The 19,290-nt window shown below is 46.7% G+C and overlaps 1 protein-coding gene and 1 pseudogene across 2 annotated transcripts; both read right to left on the minus strand.

The window, feature by feature from the left end:
* Positions 1–448: 448 nt before the first annotated feature.
* Positions 449–5,114, minus strand: LOC136453648 (DNA repair protein XRCC2 homolog; annotated as a pseudogene).
* Positions 5,115–8,117: 3,003 nt separating this feature from the next.
* On the minus strand, positions 8,118–9,757 carry LOC136453649 (eukaryotic translation initiation factor 2 subunit beta-like). Of its 2 annotated transcripts, none has more exons than XM_066454208.1 (4): positions 9,617–9,757; positions 9,179–9,284; positions 8,979–9,105; positions 8,118–8,304 (listed from the first exon to the last, which is right to left on the minus strand). In XM_066454208.1, exons 1-4 carry the CDS (start codon positions 9,659–9,661, stop codon positions 8,292–8,294), a joined length of 291 nt encoding a protein of 96 aa, XP_066310305.1. In that variant the 5' UTR covers positions 9,662–9,757; the 3' UTR covers positions 8,118–8,291. The 2 variants fall into 2 exon arrangements, with proteins under 2 accessions (XP_066310305.1, XP_066310304.1); XM_066454207.1 differs by lacking the exon at positions 8,118–8,304 and adding an exon at positions 8,513–8,639.
* Positions 9,758–19,290: the final 9,533 nt, after the last annotated feature.

Consider the following 19,290-nt stretch of genomic DNA (forward strand, 5'->3'; position numbering starts at 1 on the left):
ACAAACACGCTGATGAAAACTGGAAGTAAATACATGTGTAAATAAATTGTTGACTGTTTAATAATCTTCAAGTATCATGAAAACATGATTTAGAGCATCTGGCTCATAAGTCATAACACTGAAAATACGTGCAAAACAACAAATATGCTAAGCTGATGTGCAAAGCCTGCAAACCTATCAAAAACCTCGAAATAGAAATATAAAAGCACACTGAAAATTACGCATAAAAGCTGAACAATTTGAAATTGCCAAGGTCCACAAATGAAAAATATTTTTTTCTCAAACACAAAAGCCATGTATCATTATATTAAGAAGGAAAGAAAGAAAGGGGATTGACCCCGTACAAAAAACCAACTCACCCACGCCTCACACCTTTGCAGTGAATTACACACGCACAAATGGAAAAATATGAGGAGACTTACATCAGTAGAGATTACTTGGCTCCACCATGTTAAGAATTCTTGAATGTGAGAATGGTTTCCATTTTTGGTACTATTGGATAAACTTTAAAATTGTACAGCACTCAGCCATCACAGGTTCTATGCTTCTGTGCTGAGAACCAAGATAGAGATACTGCCACATAATATCCTGTAGGCATACTGTGGGCATACTGCTTTTTTTTATCAGATCACAACTCAGTGAGGTTCGACATGCTCATCACAGAATGCCAGATTGGTAATTCACTGGATAAGGCTAACACCATCCTGGTCATTGAAAAGGAATATTCTCAATTAACACAAATATGGTACCATTCAAAAAAGTTCAAATTGTATTAGTAAATTGTTATGTTTCCAGCAGACCAAAGGAATATGAGTAATTGAGTACCAAAGTCTTACATCCATAATAGAAAACTTCCCCTTCGTTTTGAGGTAAGGTTGCACCCACTCAGAAGTATGCACAGGAAGCACCTCACTTTCCGGCACAGAGGGAACTTCTGCTTCTTCTACTGTAAAATAAAATTAATAAGATTCTAGTGACCAAGAGAGTAAACTATAAATAATCCATAATATATTATATATTCATCAACCTATACCTTGAAGGTTTATCCTGTGCGTAACAAAGGACTGCAAAAACACAATTTTAGAGAAATTTTAGCCTGCAAGGTCATGATTATTCCAATACGTTAAAGAAGAGGGAAATTGACATTATATACATGAGTACTCATCAATAAAGATTGAATCTCAGCGTCAATTTATCAGACCTGCCATATTGATGGCATATATTCCCGATTAGAGAGAGTTCTTTCTTCCTCCTGTCTTGAATACGCCAAACCAGTTGAATCCGCCAGAATGTATTTTGAAGAAACCCTAAATACCATACAAGATACCAAACATTTTCAAGTGGGGTGCCCAAACTATATATTTTGAAAAATAAACAAGCTATCCTGGAGGCAAATGTTATTGAAACGTTCAACAACGATAAGGATCCATTAGTTCATTTTATATACTACAAAATTGCAATATGATTCACCTCCCATCATATTCAAGCAAAGTAGCCCACGCCGTGCCAAAACCTAATGCATGAACACTCAAAGGTAGGTTCAAATAGAAAATATAATCTCAGTGTTTAATATCCCAAGCTTTGAGAATAAATGTTTCTGTTTTGAACAAAGAATAAATGTTTCCCAAATGATATATTGTTTGAACTGAAAACATAACCAACACTAATTAGAACAAATAGTTACAAACATTAAGACTGATATATAGCTCTGACATCCTACAGTTACATGGCATCACAAAACACAAATTTGCAAAGTAGAATTGTTTAGAGAAAAGTGAGGCTACAATATTGATTACCGATTGAAGTCATTTGCTGTTGTAGTGCCTTCCCCATAAATGGGTGCCTTTGTGATCAAAACCAATGCAGGTTGAAGTTATAAAAGCTTGCGTAACTCGTGGACAACACTTTCAGTAATGCTTTGCAGTGTTCTCCTGCACCAATAATTCTAATTGGCCCAAAAGCACAGAGATAAAATTCTGATATAAGCATTTTAGCTAAAAAGGAACTGTGGAACTGAACTGATACAGTTAAAAAATATAATTTGGTGCCATTGCTGCCTGTTAGCATGTCTATAACATGATATAACTATTACATTGTTTTTTATATGCAGACAGTATCAGAGTGGCCAAATTTCCTGGCCAAACTACTCTCCCTGGTCTTCTACTCCCACATGTTGCAAGGAAGTTCCTTTGAACAAAGTAGAGATAAAACCTTCTTTTGATCATCCACATGTCAACATTGACTTTAACACAATAGATGAAATGATAAAATAAAATAAAAAACTATGCCAAATCGACAGTTGCTGCATTGAATCTAGCATTTGGAAAATCAAGCAGTTATGATAAGTATTAGTGTTTCACTGTTTCTTCAAATCACCCTTTATTCTCTCGGGCAGGTTGAGAACCACGATCTATCCAGTAGAACGCACCAATGCTGTAAAAAGGGGTAGGGTTCAATAAAAGGTTAGCCATAGATATGGGAATGAAAATAAAAAGTTATCTGCCTTAGTAAAAAAAAGGTTAAATATCACTTGTCGTTTTCTATGGAACAGCAATAAGCCAATAATTATAATAGGACCAGTTAGAGCAAAAGGTGTAACAAGTCTAACCTAATCTTAAATTCAGATAAAATATAGAGCAAAATACCTGTACCTGTCTATCATAACAAAATATATACCAGCACTGGACACTTCCCTCCTTGATTGAGACTTTACAGTCTAAAGTAATGAAATCAGAAAAAAAAAAATGTCAGGTTTCATTTTCCACCAATGCCCCTATTAATTGCCTATATATAGTAGTATTTGAGACTTGATACTATAGTATGTACTTGTCATGGACATACTTTAAATGGCCCCGAACCCAAGCTGCACGACTATGCCAATGCCCGGCAGCCGCACCGCAAGGGCAGGGATAGAGGAGTAGGAACTCGTGATCTTTCTTGGTTAATCCAAAGGAGATACAATCTCATCCATATATAGATGAGAAGACTTTACCCTTAAGAAAATAATCTCTAGAGTTAAGGAAAAAACAACTCAATCTGATCTCGTCTAATCTAATCCCTAACTTAACAAACCCTCAGTGGAACCAGCGTAAACAGCAACGTGTGGTGCTGTTCACGTGAACAGTGTGCCGACCCTAGGGAAGCCTGGATTGACCCTTCCTCCATCCTTGGGCTCTAATGGACTGGACATGATAGTGCTCCTTTCTTGTAATGTGTGCACGGACTAAAAGTGAAAGAAGTAATTCAGAAGCAAGGAAAAAATATCTTATTTCTGGGCAGAGCTTGGACTCTAAAGCAAAGTAGTATTAAGATGTTGTGCATAAGGTGGTGAGTGTGAAAACAGGTCTAGAAAGCCAGTGTTATTGACACTTCTCAAATTTGGACCTAGTAAAATCCAATTTTGTTTGACAAGACTAATAAAAGAAAAAAAAAACTCAAACGATTTCAGAAGTGACTAAGTGAGAAGTGTTTGATGCTAAATGTGTAACATACAGATACAGCATAGTTGGCTGTTAGCAAATATCATCTTTTCCAAAACACACACAGAAAATTTCATGCGTGGCCAATAGAAATAAGCAATTCTGTATTCTTGCCTTTCTAACCGCAGAAACTTTTTTCCCAATTACTAACCACAAATAATCCAGCCAGTTCTTTCCAATGGTTGTATAGGTCAGCAGTAGCAATTTATGATAGACCAGTTGCTATAATTTTTTTTTTTTTTACACCAGCTCAAGCAAGTGAGGAATATATGAGCATGCCAACCAGGTAGTGATTTCCTGAGATAAAGGCCGCAAACACAGAGAACTTACCTTCAAAGCAGATATGAATTCAGGACTGTTGCAACATCGGGCATACAAGAAGCGCTGCATGCAATCAGAAAACAGTGTGTTTTCAAGAGAACACTGAAACTCATCTTTAGTGCCATCATTTTCAGGGTCTCCATTTCTAAGGTGCGCTGAACCTGTCAAATGTGAAAGGGGCTCTATGAAGATATGCAGTGCAGATTGATGAAATTATAGAGCATATAAAAGGTTTACACTGAGCCCAGGCTCTTCGATATGCAACAACGCAAGTTAAAAATACAAAATCAAGAATGTAAGTGGAACTTACGGCAGCCCTCTGCAATACGATTCCTCAGAATTTGAGCCAGCCGTAGCACATCAAATCGGCAGTCCAAGTCCAAATACATGACCGCCCTCCCCAGCCCCCCCAAAGTAGATTCCCTCCCACTCCTTTGGTAATATGCACTGCACTGCAGCCTGAGATAAGAAACTTAGTGTATTTTAGCTGTTCCAATTTATTTGAACAAGGATGGAATTTGAATGACAAATTAGTCCCGGTGTTTTGCTTTTCCAAATAAGAGTCTCTTGTTTGTATAATCTCGAAACTCAGTATCAAAATGCATAGTGGTTTTCCTCATTTCCAGTATGAAGCATTGCAAGTGAGCAAGCGCCAAGAGGATGGAACAACTGTGTTCCCTTGTTTTGAAGATATAAGGTATGCATCAACAGTGTCAGAAACTATTGTAGCCTATCAAAGTTGCCAATATTCCTAAAAGTCCTGCAAATTTCCAGTTATAAGTATAGAACCTAACCAACATTGCATTAGTACACACTCAGTTACTCATGATATAGCTTATATGTTTTTTCTCATATTATGACGATACTCTTGGCGACCATTACTGGAGACACTTCCAGCAATACTGCGAACGCGCCACCAGGTTGGCCCCATTTGCATCATATTTTGGGCCAAAGGAATAGAAACGGTGTGGATTTGCTTACCATGAGGAGGAGGTGGGACTTGCCAGAGTTGGACGGGCCGGCGATCTCGACGACGTTGCCCGGGCGGAGAGGCGAGCGGTGGAGTGGCGGCGGGAGGGTGATGTGGGGCCGCGAGGAGAGTGAACGGGAGAGGAAGGCCGCCGCCGTCTCGTCGACGGCTAGCCACGCTCGGGGGTCTCTTCCCGCCTCTGCGGCCATGGCTAGGGCTCTGGAGCTCCCGTCGCTCTTTTTCACCGGAATTTCGAAGAGCCGTTCAGGCGTGTGCCATTATAAAGATGATCGCGGCTACGTGCTAAAAAGTTCAAATGCACAAACACGTCGTGACACTTTACTTTTTTTTTTTTATCTCTCACGTTATTCCGTTTATTTTTCGATTTAACGGTGAAAGTCACAAATACCCTCACTTTAGATGACACGGCTTCTGTTCGTCCTTATCTCCCCACGGCGCGGTCAATAGAGCGAGGAAAAGAGAAGAGCGAGAGAGAAAGAGAGAAAGGGAGGAGGAAACAAGACAGAGGGAGAGAGCAGCGATGAGGCCACGGAGAGCAGAGGGCAGCACGACGGCGGCACCGGCGAGGGAAGGCGAAGCCGCGTCGATGGCGGTCCTGGGCGGCCGACATCGACGACGCTCGGCTCCCAGCGCGGTGGTGGCGCGATGCAAAGCAGAGGGCTGAAGGGAAAGCAGAGAGGGAGCGCGGGGAAGGTCTGGCTCAACGGCGCGCGGGCGGCGGCGCTTGGAGCGGTGGAGCAAGGCGGGGAGGAAGAAGAAGCAGAGGGAAGAGGCGGAGTAGAGGGGCGACAACGACAGCCTTGGTGCCAGCAGCGGCGGTCTCAGCTCCGACAAGGGAGGCAGGGACGGCGACGGGTAGCAGCGGAGACAAGGGCCGCTCTATCATCTCCTCAGGTACGCCGCAGCCGCCGTTCGCGAGGACAGGGGCGGTGCTCGCGGCGGTCGCCTCACCGTCCGCGTCTGTCGGCGGCAGCGACGGAGTCTCGCTTCGCTTCCCGATCTCACTGAGCCAGTCGTTGACGCGCTTTAGCTGCGGGAGCATCCTGGCCGTGCGCTCGCGGTCCCACGGCGCTGACGCCGCCACGTCGGCGTCCAGGAACTGCTCCACGAAGCCGAGGAACCAGCCCCTTGACTCCTCTCCGAGCCGCTTCGTCAGCTCGTCCCTCTCCTTGGCGCCTCCTCCCCTCTCCCACTCCGGTGGCGCGAACATCGTCGTTAGCGCCGCTGCGGCCGCCGCAGTGCCCGTCCTCGCCTTCCCCTTCACGGGGGACAGCCGCGACTTGGGGACGGCGATGATTTCGTTGCCGTGGCCGCAGCAGCCGGCGGCTTCACGGACTCGTCGACGACGATCACGGCCAGCGGCGAGGAGACTGTGGCGGGGGCCGGTTTGAGGTTGTAGATGCCGAAGACGGACAGGTCCGTAGCGAGAGCGGCGCTCATCAGAGCTCGGCGCTCGGCTGTGATGGCAGCCGCCTCCTCGTCGGTAGCGGATCCCACTGTTCCAGCGTTGCTAGCTGCCGAGCTATCTGGCGAGGCTACAGATGTGGCAGACTTGGTGAGGGTGTCGGTGATCACCGTGGCGCGCGAAAAGCGCGGCGTGGAGGGTGAGGAACTGCTCTACGGCTGGCTGCGGGTTCTGCTCCTCCGCCATGGAGCTCACCTCCGCGTACGAGAGAAGGGTATTATGGACAGAGTTACGAAAGAAGGGTATTCCAAACATTATCACTGGTCGGATCCATATGTCAGGGCTGTCAAACAGTGGAAACCTAACCGAAGATGAACAGAATGGCGTGAAGGACAAGAAAATTTAGCGTTACGACACCAGGATCCGTGTAAACTTTTTAGTGACATGTAAAAATATAGCATCTTTCGCAATGACATGCAGAGAAAAGCCTCAATTTCGAAGCCTTTCGGTGCGCTCGTTTCGATCCTGTTTGGCCTTCGGCGCCTGTGTTTTTTTTTTTTTCTGTCTGCACGCCCTCCGCTACGAGCCGAGTAGCTAGCAAAACGGGCTGGGACTAGGAGTTGGGGACACTTGAGAGTGTTTTCGTTTGGACACGGGCCAGCCGGCTCAAGTTGGAGCACGTAGGTGTCCAGGTCACCAGAGCATGTCAGGAGACACCAAAGTTGTCTCGGCTCTCAAGTTGAAACTCAAGCAGTGTTCGGATTTCGCGGAAGTGCTACTTTTCTAGGCTGCTATTGATTTACATTTTGGGACTATTTTGTTCATGGCCTTGGGAGGTTTATCCACAAAAGTCAATTCATTCTTACTTTCTTAGGCACTGAAAATTGACGACCTAGATGATTTGCTTGGCCAAGGCAGGTTCTCGCATTTGGTTTGTAGCACCGACCAGTCGTGGAGTGGTCCGAACCTACGTTTGAACCTGTGTGATTGTTTGGTGTGAAGTCATGCAATGATCTGATCTGTCATTGGTTCATTCTTTGTAGCAATAATTACCGGGCGATTCAGAACCAACCCACGCTGTACGGAGCGGACGCTTAAACCAAACATGTTAGTCTCTCGTACGAAACAAACCCTGCTGATGCTAATTATCTGCGATTGCAGCATGTTACGTCAATCATCTTGTATTCTTGCTAATACAACTGCCAGCTTTTTATCAAGAGAGCATTTTATTGAACTCGATATAATTACATCGAGTTGATACAACTATTTTAAGATTCCTTTTGACTTTGAATAAAAATACACAACTTATAGGCCCTGTTCAGCTTACCCCATATTCGGTTTGTTTGGCTTCTTTTTTTAGTCGGAACAGTGTTTTCCTCTCACAACAATTCAGCCAAAACAGTGTTTTTCAGTCAAGTTTCAGACCAGCGAACGGGGCAATAAATTCTTAAAAGTATAGATATAGACACATCAATGATTATCAATCAAAGATTAGACCGCCAGCTATATGTCTAGGTAAAAAGTCCCTTAACCATGCACTTCAATTGTCACGCTGCCACAACTAAATAATTGTTGGTAAGTAGAGGAGACAAAAAAAAATGGGGCTCTTGCGTTTGTACCCTTGTTTTGTATCGAAATTGTGATTTTGCCCCTATTTTTTTGACTTTGTGAATTTACCCCTACTGTGTCATTCACGAAGCACCAGTTTGCCCCTGCTCCGTCATCCACCCCTAACGGTGTTAAACTTTGTACAAAAGGACATAAATGCCCATACGATTTTGCCCCTGTTTGTTATGCCTAATTGTGATTTTACCCTGATTTGGAATTGGACTTTTTTATTGTATGCTGATAATTGATTAAATTTGGTCAAACATATTTGGCACAACTTGCAATTATTTGAACTCAGATTTAATATTGATAAATATTCAAAATTTTGGGATCAAAAGGCTCATAATGCTGGGACGGGAGATTACATAACTTGGCTCCAGCTTTCAGGAATCAGAAGAGTACTGTTTTGGATGCCAGGCGAGGCGAGAGCTACTGAGCTAGGTACCAGGACGGCGGCAGGACGCAGGTGATGGCGATCTCCAGGTGGCTAAACGCTCCCTCTGGACAGAAAGAATGATGGCAAAATTATACCAGATGTCCTTCCAGAAATGAATGGATAAGAAAACATGTGAAAGTTGATGAGAACAAATACAGCCACGTCGTTACTGGCAGAGAAAAGTTGCTTATATAATATACTAACATTAAAATATTTTTCTCGACAGAGCAACAGCAATTCTAGTGAGTATTGATTACAGACAGGCAAGTTTGATTCTACCGCCAGGCAAGGCTGCCTGCCAGGCAGCAGATCCAGGCCATCAATTTCGGTCACCTGGCGACACGATCAATGCCTGGCGAGAAACCTGCCTGGCAGGCCACCAACCAAACATGCCTACGCCTGAAGCATGGCAACAAACACAGGCAACTCTCACCACAGGCATTTTAGGTGAGGGCTCTAACCAAACAAGCTCATAATTTCAAGGAGGGAGGAAGGTAAATGAAGAGAAGCAAAAACTAAATCAAGAAACACATGAAAAATGGCGTTTAAGAGCAGCAAAATGACACTGTACCACAATAGAATGAATCATACAAACAAACAACTTATACTACAGGAGAAAGGCTCTACCATAACACATAGCAACATAAAGTAAATTTTATTTATGTTAATTTTGCTGTATTACCCATGATCTGTCAACTACAGGTTGATGAGCAATTTCGAACAGGGTGTATCAAATACCTCTTCATACTTATAATCTCTGTCAGTTCCTTCCCAAGGGTATCTGGTGGCAGGAGCACAATCCCTTCTTCTTCATCCTCTCTAACTTGATCGTCTGGAGCAAAGCTTGGTTCACTAGACTCAGCTACTGCATAAATAAATGCATATCATTAAAAATATCTTCAGTGAACTACTCTACTTTTTGTAGATACTAAACACACCAGTCAAACTCTCAGTCTTCTCTGCCAAGTTATCCACCTCATCTGATGGCTCTTGTATCACCACCTTCTTCTTCTTCTTTTTCTTGGTTGGATCAAAAGGAGCAAGCTGCAAGATAATTATAAACACTATCAACATGAACGCACAAGGAAGAAAAAGGATCCTAGCCGTCAGACAATGCTACTAGGGGAGTATCACAAATAATTTAACAGACATCATGCACCAAATTATTAAATTCAACATCAGGCTATAATAAATAGCAACCATCTTTAAGGAAAAAAGAACAATCCTTGATTCATGTACAAGGCAGTACACTTCAGGAACAGGCCGGCCTACTCACGCGGACACAAGCACGACAGTTGGCCAGCTTATCGCCGCCAGAACCCAACCGAATCGGACCTAACTGGATGCGCTGTGAGAAGGGGACGAGAGCACATCACCTCGGGGACCTCCTCCTTCTTCTCCGCCTGCTCGTCGTCCGCCATGGCGACTTCCTTCCCTGGACTCACTGCAGGCGGCTGGGAACCTAGATGTCACGCGCACGAGAGAATTAGAATCTGGGTTTGGCGTCTGAGGAGCGAGGGAAATCGGCATGGCGAGTGGAAAGTGGAGACGGCGGCGTTGGGAAAAGGGGGCAAGGGTTATGAGAAGGTGAGAAGGTCCAGAGCTGGGTGGCGATCCAACGGCGGCGGCCGGCGAGCGCGCGGCGCGAGCGAGCCCTCGCGGTAGCCGACGAGCGCGGCGGTGGCCGGCGAGCGCACGGCGCGGGCGAGCCCTCGCGGCCTCCGGCGAGCGCACGGTGCGGACAAGCCCTCACGGGCGCGGGTGAGCCCTCGCGGCCTCCGGCGAGCGCACGGCGCGGGCGAGCCCTCGCGGCCTCCGGCGAGCGCACGGTGCGGACGAGCCCTCACGGCTGCGCCCCGGCCCACTCCACGTCCACGTCGCCAGGCGCCCCGGCAGCCGCGGCCAAGCACCGCCGCCGCCCGCCCTGATGCCGCGACGCCCGCGTCCCGGGCCGCTCCGCGCCCACGTCGCCCCGATGCGGGGTTGCCGGAGCGCCATGACCGGCGGGCGAGGTCGCGAGGGCCACCGTCGCGCTGATGCCGGGTTGCCGGAGCGCCATGACCGACGGGCGAGGTCGCCGAGGGCCGCCGTTGCGCGGGCGCGGGGTTGCTGGAGCGCCATGGCCGGCGGGCGCAGGGGCGCGCGGCCGCGACGGTGCTCGGCCGCCGGTCTTCTGTCCGCACCAGATAGCAATGAAGAGAACGAGCGGATAAGAACGAACATGGAGGGGCATTTCAGTCATTTTGCATCTGATTTTATGTGTTTTGTTTTTTTTAAATCGTTTAATCAGTCTCTAAATAACGGACATCCAAACCAGGGGCAAACGGCTCCTTCGTTTCAAAATAATAGGGGTAAAATCACAAAGTTGAAAAAACAGGGGTAAAATCACAATTGAACCTCTGGACAGGGGCAAAAACACCATTTTCCCAAAAAAAATATATAGATCGATATCTTGTTGGTGTGTGCAGTTTGGGAGATCTAGTAGCCTATAGGAGTAGATAGAGAACCACTGTGAAATAAAAAGGTCATGTCTGGATAACGTATTGGATTTCTAAGGCCATGTTTAAATTTTCTAACACTAAAGTTTAATCACCTAAAGTTTAGTTGTGTGTTCGGATCGTATTCTAAAAGTTTCATAAAAATTTAGTCCAACTAACTCACATTTGTCAACTCGTAAACTAGCAGTTGTTCTGAGTTGAAATCTGGATTGAAAATAAGTCAATTTATTGGCCCGTTCGCTTCGCTGAAAAAACAAACTGAAATACTGTTCTAGCTGATTTGTTGTGAGAGAAAAATATTGTTTTCGATTAAAAAAATAAGCTAAAAAGATAGATTATAAGATAAACGAACATGACCATTAGGGCACCGTTTGGATATCTAGACTAAAAACTAATCCATCATACGTGACCATGAGCTAAATATATATAGATTAAACATGAACTAATTTTTCTAATAGACTTCTAGTCTCCAATTAGGACCTAGTAGCTCTTGTTAGTCAATGACTAACCTTCCTATTTGGCACTAAAAACCTAGGAGATGCGAACTGATTATACATTAGTTGGTTGGGTTCCTTGTAATAGAACATGCTCATCCGGGTTTAAGTCCCCGACTTGGCATAGATGCTCGCATTTTCCTGGATTTATTCCATGATTTATCGTCGCTATACTTTCAGTGGTAGGCGACGTCTGTTCGGCTACCATTATAAGCCGGCTTATCAGTCATTGTATAATATTTTTCTCTCCCAACAAATCAGTCGTACAAATCAGCACAAGTGGCTTATAAACCAGCCGAACAGAGCCCCATCGACAACGAGGCGTCTGTGGTGCCTTCATGAATCTCGAGATCTGCCGGCTCAGTCATTCGGAGGTGCTCATAAGGGTAGGGTTAGCGTACCTATATTCATAAGGATGAGTATGCGTGCGAGTTGTGAGCGTCTATGTTATACCGTGTAATTTAAAAAAATAGGAGATGGCTAATTTTTAGCTACTACTGGTTATTCGTCCAAACAATCTAACATAGGTCCTAACTTAACAATTGTATTGTCGGGGACCTAATACTGGGTACCCCAGGAGGTGGAACCAATAACCATCAAACGTTGAAAACTTCTGGACGGACAAGGGCGTCGCTACGTTCCTTGCCCGAATGACGGAAGTTTGGTTCCGTTCTCGCCCGAGGGCTAAGGGCTAGTCTCCGCCTCACCCGACGTCTTTGGGTCAGCCTCGCCTCGCCCGAGGGCTAAGGGCTAGCCTCCGTTCCACCCGACGCCTTCGGGACAGCTCCGCCTCGTCCGAGGGTTGAAGGCTAGTTTCCGCCTCACCCGACCCCTTCGGGATAGCTTCGCCTCGCCCGAGGGCTGAAGGCTAGTCTCCGCCTCACCCGACGCCTTCGGAACAGCTCTGCCTCGCCCGAAGGTTGAGGGATAGACTTCGCCTCGCCCGACCCCCGAGGGGTGGGCTTGGTCACGCCCAAGGGATAAGGACTAAACTCTGTCTCGCCTGACGACCAATAACGAACCTCGCCCCGTTCGATGTCCAAAGACTGGTTTTATCTGACCTGATAACTTCTACTTTGTTCCCTCATGATGATGGGTACAGAGCAAGATAAGACGTTCGGGTCAACCATGGCTTCAAGGACCATACCCTGCGCCCCGGCAGGAAAGGTACTGCCAGGGAACGATTGGACGGGTACTTTAGACCCTTTCGGGCGCCGCAGAGCCCAAAAGGTATTGCAGGCGCGTGCTCCTCGCCCTATAGAGTTGTAGGCGCTGCCTTTAGCTCTGGGACACAAAACCCGACGAAGATATACGACAACCACTACACTCCAGAAAAGGATTTGTGATCTCCATGAAGGACGGACATGCCGTCACCACATTATGGACCCAAGGGAGCGGCGCCTGCACCCCGACCCCTTGGGTCCATCAAATCAAAGGACCTTGCCCACAGCGCTACTCCGGACCCTGACCCCGCGTCCCTCCGATAGAGACTCATAGGAGCCAGAAGGCGTGCAGAGCAAGGCTGGGCAAGGTTCATAAGTCAAAACCACTGTACTGCAGCCCATACCCTGCGCAGGGTAGTATTCTACGAACATCCTGACATTCTACAGGGGCATCGATAGTATTGTAGGCGCTTATCATCCTTTCACACCCATCAGAATGGGTAACCGAGCTAGGTAGACATGAGCCACAAGGCTAGGTGGAGTACGCATCTTAAGTCCTCACCCTTGTAAAGCCGTCCCCTTCATCTATAAAAGGGGATGTGCTTCCTCTAACAAAGGGGGGACCGAAAGACACGAGACACACACACACACACAGTTAAGCTGCTACCAAGCTCTTGGCCTCCTTTTCGACCCTTCCATCAGAGACTTGGGACCTGTCCCTCTCTCGATCGTTTGTATCCCCTACTACGAACCATTCACGGTGCTAATAACACGAGCAGCAACAAACTGAACATAGGGATATTCAGCCCAAACCAGTATAAATCTTGTGTCCTTTAACGCACCATCCGAGCCTAACGCGCATTACTATAAATTTACTTGCTGGTGCTTGTACAAAACACTGACAGTTGGCGCGCCAGGTAGGGGCCTTGCACGTTCCAAATCAGGCCTCGGATGGCCACCCACACAATCAGCTGGGCCTCGGGCACACACGTGCGTTTCGGCGACCTAGATTTCATCGTCACACTAGGAGAAGAACTGGCGCTGACTCACATGGCCGCCCAGTCTCTCCCTTCCATCAACCTTAGTTGTCTAAGGCTTGAGGGCCCACCGGGCAACTCTCTTGGACCCCAGTTATCTAGGGAGGCCTCGCGCAATGTCGCCTCATTTTTGGAAGGCCCCGTACAGAGCGCCCCGACAACATTTCTGTTCGGTCTCCGCAATGCTGCGGCGACCGCTGGCCACCTTCTGGCACTACATATGGTTCAGCCGCCCACGGATAGCGAGTTCATGGGGACGATTGAGCATGATACGGAGACTCTCTATGGACTCCTCAACGAGGAGCCAGAATCGTTCTCCAGCTCGAACTCCAGTAGGGGGAGCCACCACCCTTACCGGGAATGCTTCATGGCGCAGACCCTCGAGGGGCACGTCGAAAGTGTCTCCGGGGAAGAGGTCACCCCGACAAACAACCCTAACAGCAGATCTGGGGAAGAGACGACAGCCCCATCTCACCTAAGGATGGAGCAGCTGAGGGCCCGTTAGCTAGAGATCAATGAGGTCAGGCAAGGGCTCGTCCGAGAGTACGCGGACATCAATCGTGAGATTGAACGCCGCAAAGACGGGGGGGCGCCATGGCTCACACCGTACACCAAAGGATCCTCACCGATGATGGAACCCTTCCTCACTTTGCTCGGGTGAGCCAAAACATCGCCGCAGCAACCGCCTTGCTACATGGCCTACCGGAGGCCGCGACGCCCGAGGATCGCCGCGCCCGTCGAGAAATTCGCATGTTGCTCGAGCGTGCGGCGGCGCAGCAGGCGGAAAGTTCGCTATCTCGACGACGTGAACCCGACACCAGCCAGTGTACGCCCTCAGTGCATCCCACCAAGGACGCGTCCGTTCACCAAACACCGCCAGGCAGCAGGCAGCCCTCCGCCGTCCCGGTGCATCAACGCCTCAGCCATGACCGCGACATACGCAACATCATCGATGCTCACAAACGCGCCCACGACGACCATGGAGAGGCAGCACGCCGTGGCTACCATCCCCGATGTGGCGGACGCTACGACATCAACGAGGATCGAAGCCCGAGCCTCGGCCTGCCAGGCCCTCAGGCCTTCGTCCGACACATCCTCAACGATGCGTTCCCGCTAAGGTATCGACCGCCTACCAACATCCCTAAATATTCTGGCAAAACAAATCCTGGGCTTTGGCTCGAAGACTATCGGCTTGCATGTCAGGCCGGTGGTGCGAGTGATGACGATTTCATTATTCACAATCTCCCGCTGTTCTTGGCCGATTCGGCACGAGCGTGGCTGGAGCACCTACCGTCCAATGCTATCCAAAGTTGGGCGGATCTGACGGAGATCTTCGTGGGCAACTTCCAGGGCATGTACAAACGCCCCGGAACTCGTGGGACCTCAAGAACTATCGCCAGAAGACCGATGAAACCCTTCGCGGGTACATCCGGCGCTTCTCTCGGTAGTACAACGAGCTCCCTAACATCGCCGCCGCCGATGTGATAGGAGCCTTCCTATCCGGGACAACCTGCAAATCCTTGGTCCACAAGCTAGGACATAGGGGTCCATGGACTTCCAAGGAACTCCTATACATCGCCACCAGTCATGCCTCTAGAGAGGAGGCGGTCGAAGCCATCTTCGACCGCTCCGATGGAAAGACGAGGTGGGACGAGGACACCAGCGAAGGCGCCTCCAACCGTCCCACCAAAAGGAAAAATAAGAAGCAACGGCGCGACAACTCGCTCGTGGCCGCTGCCGACCGTAAAGGTGGCCGGAAGCCCACGGAGGGCACTCTGAACCACTTCGAGAAAATACTCGAGGGGCCATGCCCAAACCACGCCTTCCTAGCCAAGCATCTATACAAGGATTGCGGCCTCATGCGCAAATACTTGTCCGAGGGCCTTAACAAAGGGGAGCAGGGGAAGGAACCTGTTCCCACCACAGACGACGCAGAGGAGAAGGACGATGCCTTCCCGACGCCGACCGGCACCCTCATGATCTTCGGAGGATCAATGGCCTATGACTCCAAGCGCCGCCAGAAGGTCACGCGCCGTGAGGTCTATACAGCCGGACCGGCCACGCCTGCCTTCCTTCGGTGGTTGGAATCCACCATAACCTTCGACCGGACCGACCATCTAGATGCTGTCCCACACCCAGGAAGGTACCCGCTTATCGTCGATCCGATCGTCGGTCCAAAGTGGCTCATGAAAGTACTGATGGACGGAGGCAGCGGCCTCAACATCATGTACGCCAAGACGCTCGACGAGATGGGCGTCGATCGAACGAACCTCTGTCCCATCCGAGCATCTTTCCATGGCATCGTGCCTGGTAGGCAAGCCGTACCACTGGGGCAGATCGATCTGCCCGTCACTTTCGGGGATCGGTCCAATTACTGGACTGAGACCCTCACCTTCAACGTAGTAGGGTTCCCGGGGACTTTCCACGCCATCCTGGGACGACCATGCTACACGAAGTTCATGGCTGTCCCCAATTATACGTACCTTAAGCTGAAGATGTCAGGCCCCCACGGGGTCATCACCATCGGCACCTCCTTCCAGTGCGCTTACGAGTGTAAAGTCGAATGCTGCGGACATGCATCCGCAGTCATCGCCTCCGAAGAGCTCGCCGCCCTTAGGGAGGAGGTCATTGAAGAAGCACCCGACACAAAGAGGTCGTCTGGGTCGTTCAAATCGGTAGAAGGACCCAAGGAGGTCCCCTTAGACCCCAGCAACTCCGAGGGCAAAAAAGTCCGTATCGGGACCACGCTCTCCTCCGAATAGGAAAGCGCGCTCGTCGACTTCCTCTGCGATAATAAAGACATCTTTGCGTGAAAACCCTTGGATATACCGGGCATCCCGAGGGAGGTCACCGAGCATACTCTCCAGACCTCCCGGGCTCCAAGCTAGTGAAGCAACGCCTGCGCCGCTTTGACAAGGAAAAACACCGAGCCATCGATGAAGAGATAGCAAAATTGTTAGCTGCTGGGTTCATCAGGGAAGTACACCACCCAGAGTGGTTAGCGAATCCTGTTCTTGTGTGAAAAAAGAGCTGGAAATGGAGAATGTGTGTCGATTACATAGGCCTCAACAAGGTATGCACCGCAAAAAAAATTCTAATACAATTCGGTAAACCATTTACAATTTGGTAAAACCTTATTATAATTCATTAAAACCGGTTACATTAAATAACATAATAAGATTTAAATTCAAATATTAAGCTATGAATGACGCCAAATCTTGATATAAATTGTTCAAATGAAATACAAATACTTCAAAATATAGCAACAGGAGAGACTTACAATATTACTTGTTTATCCGCCGCTTTCTCAATGACATGAATGTCTCAATTATATCATCTTCATCAACTTGGAAGAAAATATCCCGCTCAATAAATGTGACTAGACAATCATCCAAAACAGTATTACCTATCCTATTCCTTGTCTTTGTTTTCACCATAACCAATGCAGAAAAATATCCTTTCAACACTCGCAGTTGCCACCGGTAAAAGCAATATCAATTTGAGAAGCAAGTACACCATATCATACACTTTATGCCTCTTTGTTTCAACAAGCTTAACTGAGAGATCAACAATGTTGTCTAGACCTTGGAAGCTAGCATCTTGTCACATGTCATCAATATAATTATCAAGTTGCAATTCAAGTTTTAACAAATCATTGTTGGAGAAGTCTTTAGGATAAAATTCAGCCAATCTACGTACCTTTCGTGCATCAAAAGAAGCAAAGGAGTTGGAAGGACTGAAGGCTGCCATATAAGAGAGTAGCTCCATATTGATCTCATCAAACCGATTATCAAATTCTTGACTAATTTGATCAATGACACCAATGTATACTTATCTTTTGAAATGGTCATCATTTGTTTGGTTTCGAGCACGGGCATACCGCGCTAATTTTCCATAAGGCACATAAGCACCATCCATAGCAGGAACTTCAACACCATGTTTAATACAAAAAGAAGTGACCTTCTGAAGAAAATTATCCCAACCATCAGACCTCAACTCTTGCATTCTGCTCTTTGCCACATTAACAAGTGAGATTGCATTAAGAATATCTTGATCTCTTCTCTGTAAGCACTCAGATAACTCATTTGTGTATCCAAGAATAACATACATTAAGTGCACAAAGAAAACAAACTTTTTCAAATGCTTCAAGCACAAAATGTATCTTTGTCCAATCTTCCTTATATGCAATATCAGCACCAAGTTCAATGAGCACATCGTGGATTGAGGAATATATAGTGATGATGCTACATATAGTTTTGTAATGAGAGCCCCACTGAGTGTCACCAGGCCTAGGCAAATCCATCTCTTGATTTAATCCCCTCCCTGTTTCAAGCTCACCACACTCTAGTGCTTTCTTAATATTCTCAAGCATTGCATTTCGAAGCATATCATGATGCTTGCAAGAAACCCCAACAATATTCAACAAGATAGATACTTGATCAAAAAAAGTCTTGCAGTCAATATTTCCCTTGGCAACAGCGATAAGAACTAGTTGGAGTTGATGTGCAAAGCAATGAATATAATAAGCAGAAGGTGATTCTTGCATGATTAAAGTTTTGAGCCCTTTAATTTCTCCTTTCATATTGCTAGCCCCATCATAACCTTGGCCTTTAATCTGCTGTAGACTCAATCCATTAATAACAAGTAAACCTTCAATTGCTTTCTTAAGTGACAGAGGTAGTATCATATACATGAACAACTCTAATGAAGTGCTCACATGGCCTTCCAAGTTTATCAACATAACGCAAGCAAAGAGCTAGTTGTTCTTTATGTGATATATCACTAGACTCATCAGCTAGAATTGCATAGGGCTCATCACCAAGTTCCCCAATTATTTTCTTTCTAGTTTCTATGGCACAACAATGAATAATTTCCTTTTGTATGTTTGGGCTAGTCAAAGTGCAATTACCTGGTGCATTGTTCAAGACATACTTGTTCACTTCTTCACTATTTCCTATAAGAAACTTCAAAAGTTCAATGAAGTTGCCTCTATTGCTAGACTCTTCACTTTCATCATGTCCACAGAATACCAATCCTTGATGCAAAAGAAACTTGATACATCGAAGTGAATATGTCAATCTTTTTTTGTAAAGACGAAGCTCCTCCTCACTCCACTTGTCAATGTGATAATCAATTGCAATCTTGGGATTAATAAAACCAATGTACCTATCTTGAGCTGCTTTATGTGCCCTAGAACCACAATGTTTAAGAAGTGACGTGTTTCCTATATTCCAATTATTCCATCTATCAACCACAAAAGTATTTGACCCACTGCCCTTCTTGAACAAGTAGCATATGAAGCAAAATGCATAATCCTTCTTGACACTATATTCAAGCCACTCATAATTATACAACCATTGTATACTGAATCGACGAGGTACACCTCTAATGTTTCGGTATGGAAAATCATGTATATAAGGTTTGTAAGCACCTTTAGTAATATATGCTCTACGGATTGCATCTTGATCATTAACATGATAATTTTCAATGGGTAGCCTTTTCACCTGGATCATATGGAAGGCGATTGATGTCATACACCAGTGGCTTTGATGCGGGGGGTGACGGTGATGCTAGCGGGGGCGAGGGCAAAGGATCTGCAATTTCTTCAACTTGTACTCTATCTTCTTCTTGATTGTGCTCTTCCATAATACTTTGATCTGGAGCCGGAGGTGGGTCAGGGTTCAAAGCAACAACAACCACCTTCTTTGCTGCATTCTGAAAAAGCGATTGAATGTCTCCGTTTCTCTTCATAATTCAACTATTCAAGAGTTCTGAAAATTAAAAAAAACTTACCAATTAGCAAAACTAATGAATGGACGCATGGAACTGAGGAAGGGTGGAGACTAGAGAACTGGAGA

This window comes from Miscanthus floridulus, chromosome 5, assembly GCF_019320115.1.
Source record: "Miscanthus floridulus cultivar M001 chromosome 5, ASM1932011v1, whole genome shotgun sequence".
NCBI lineage: Eukaryota > Viridiplantae > Streptophyta > Magnoliopsida > Poales > Poaceae > Miscanthus > Miscanthus floridulus.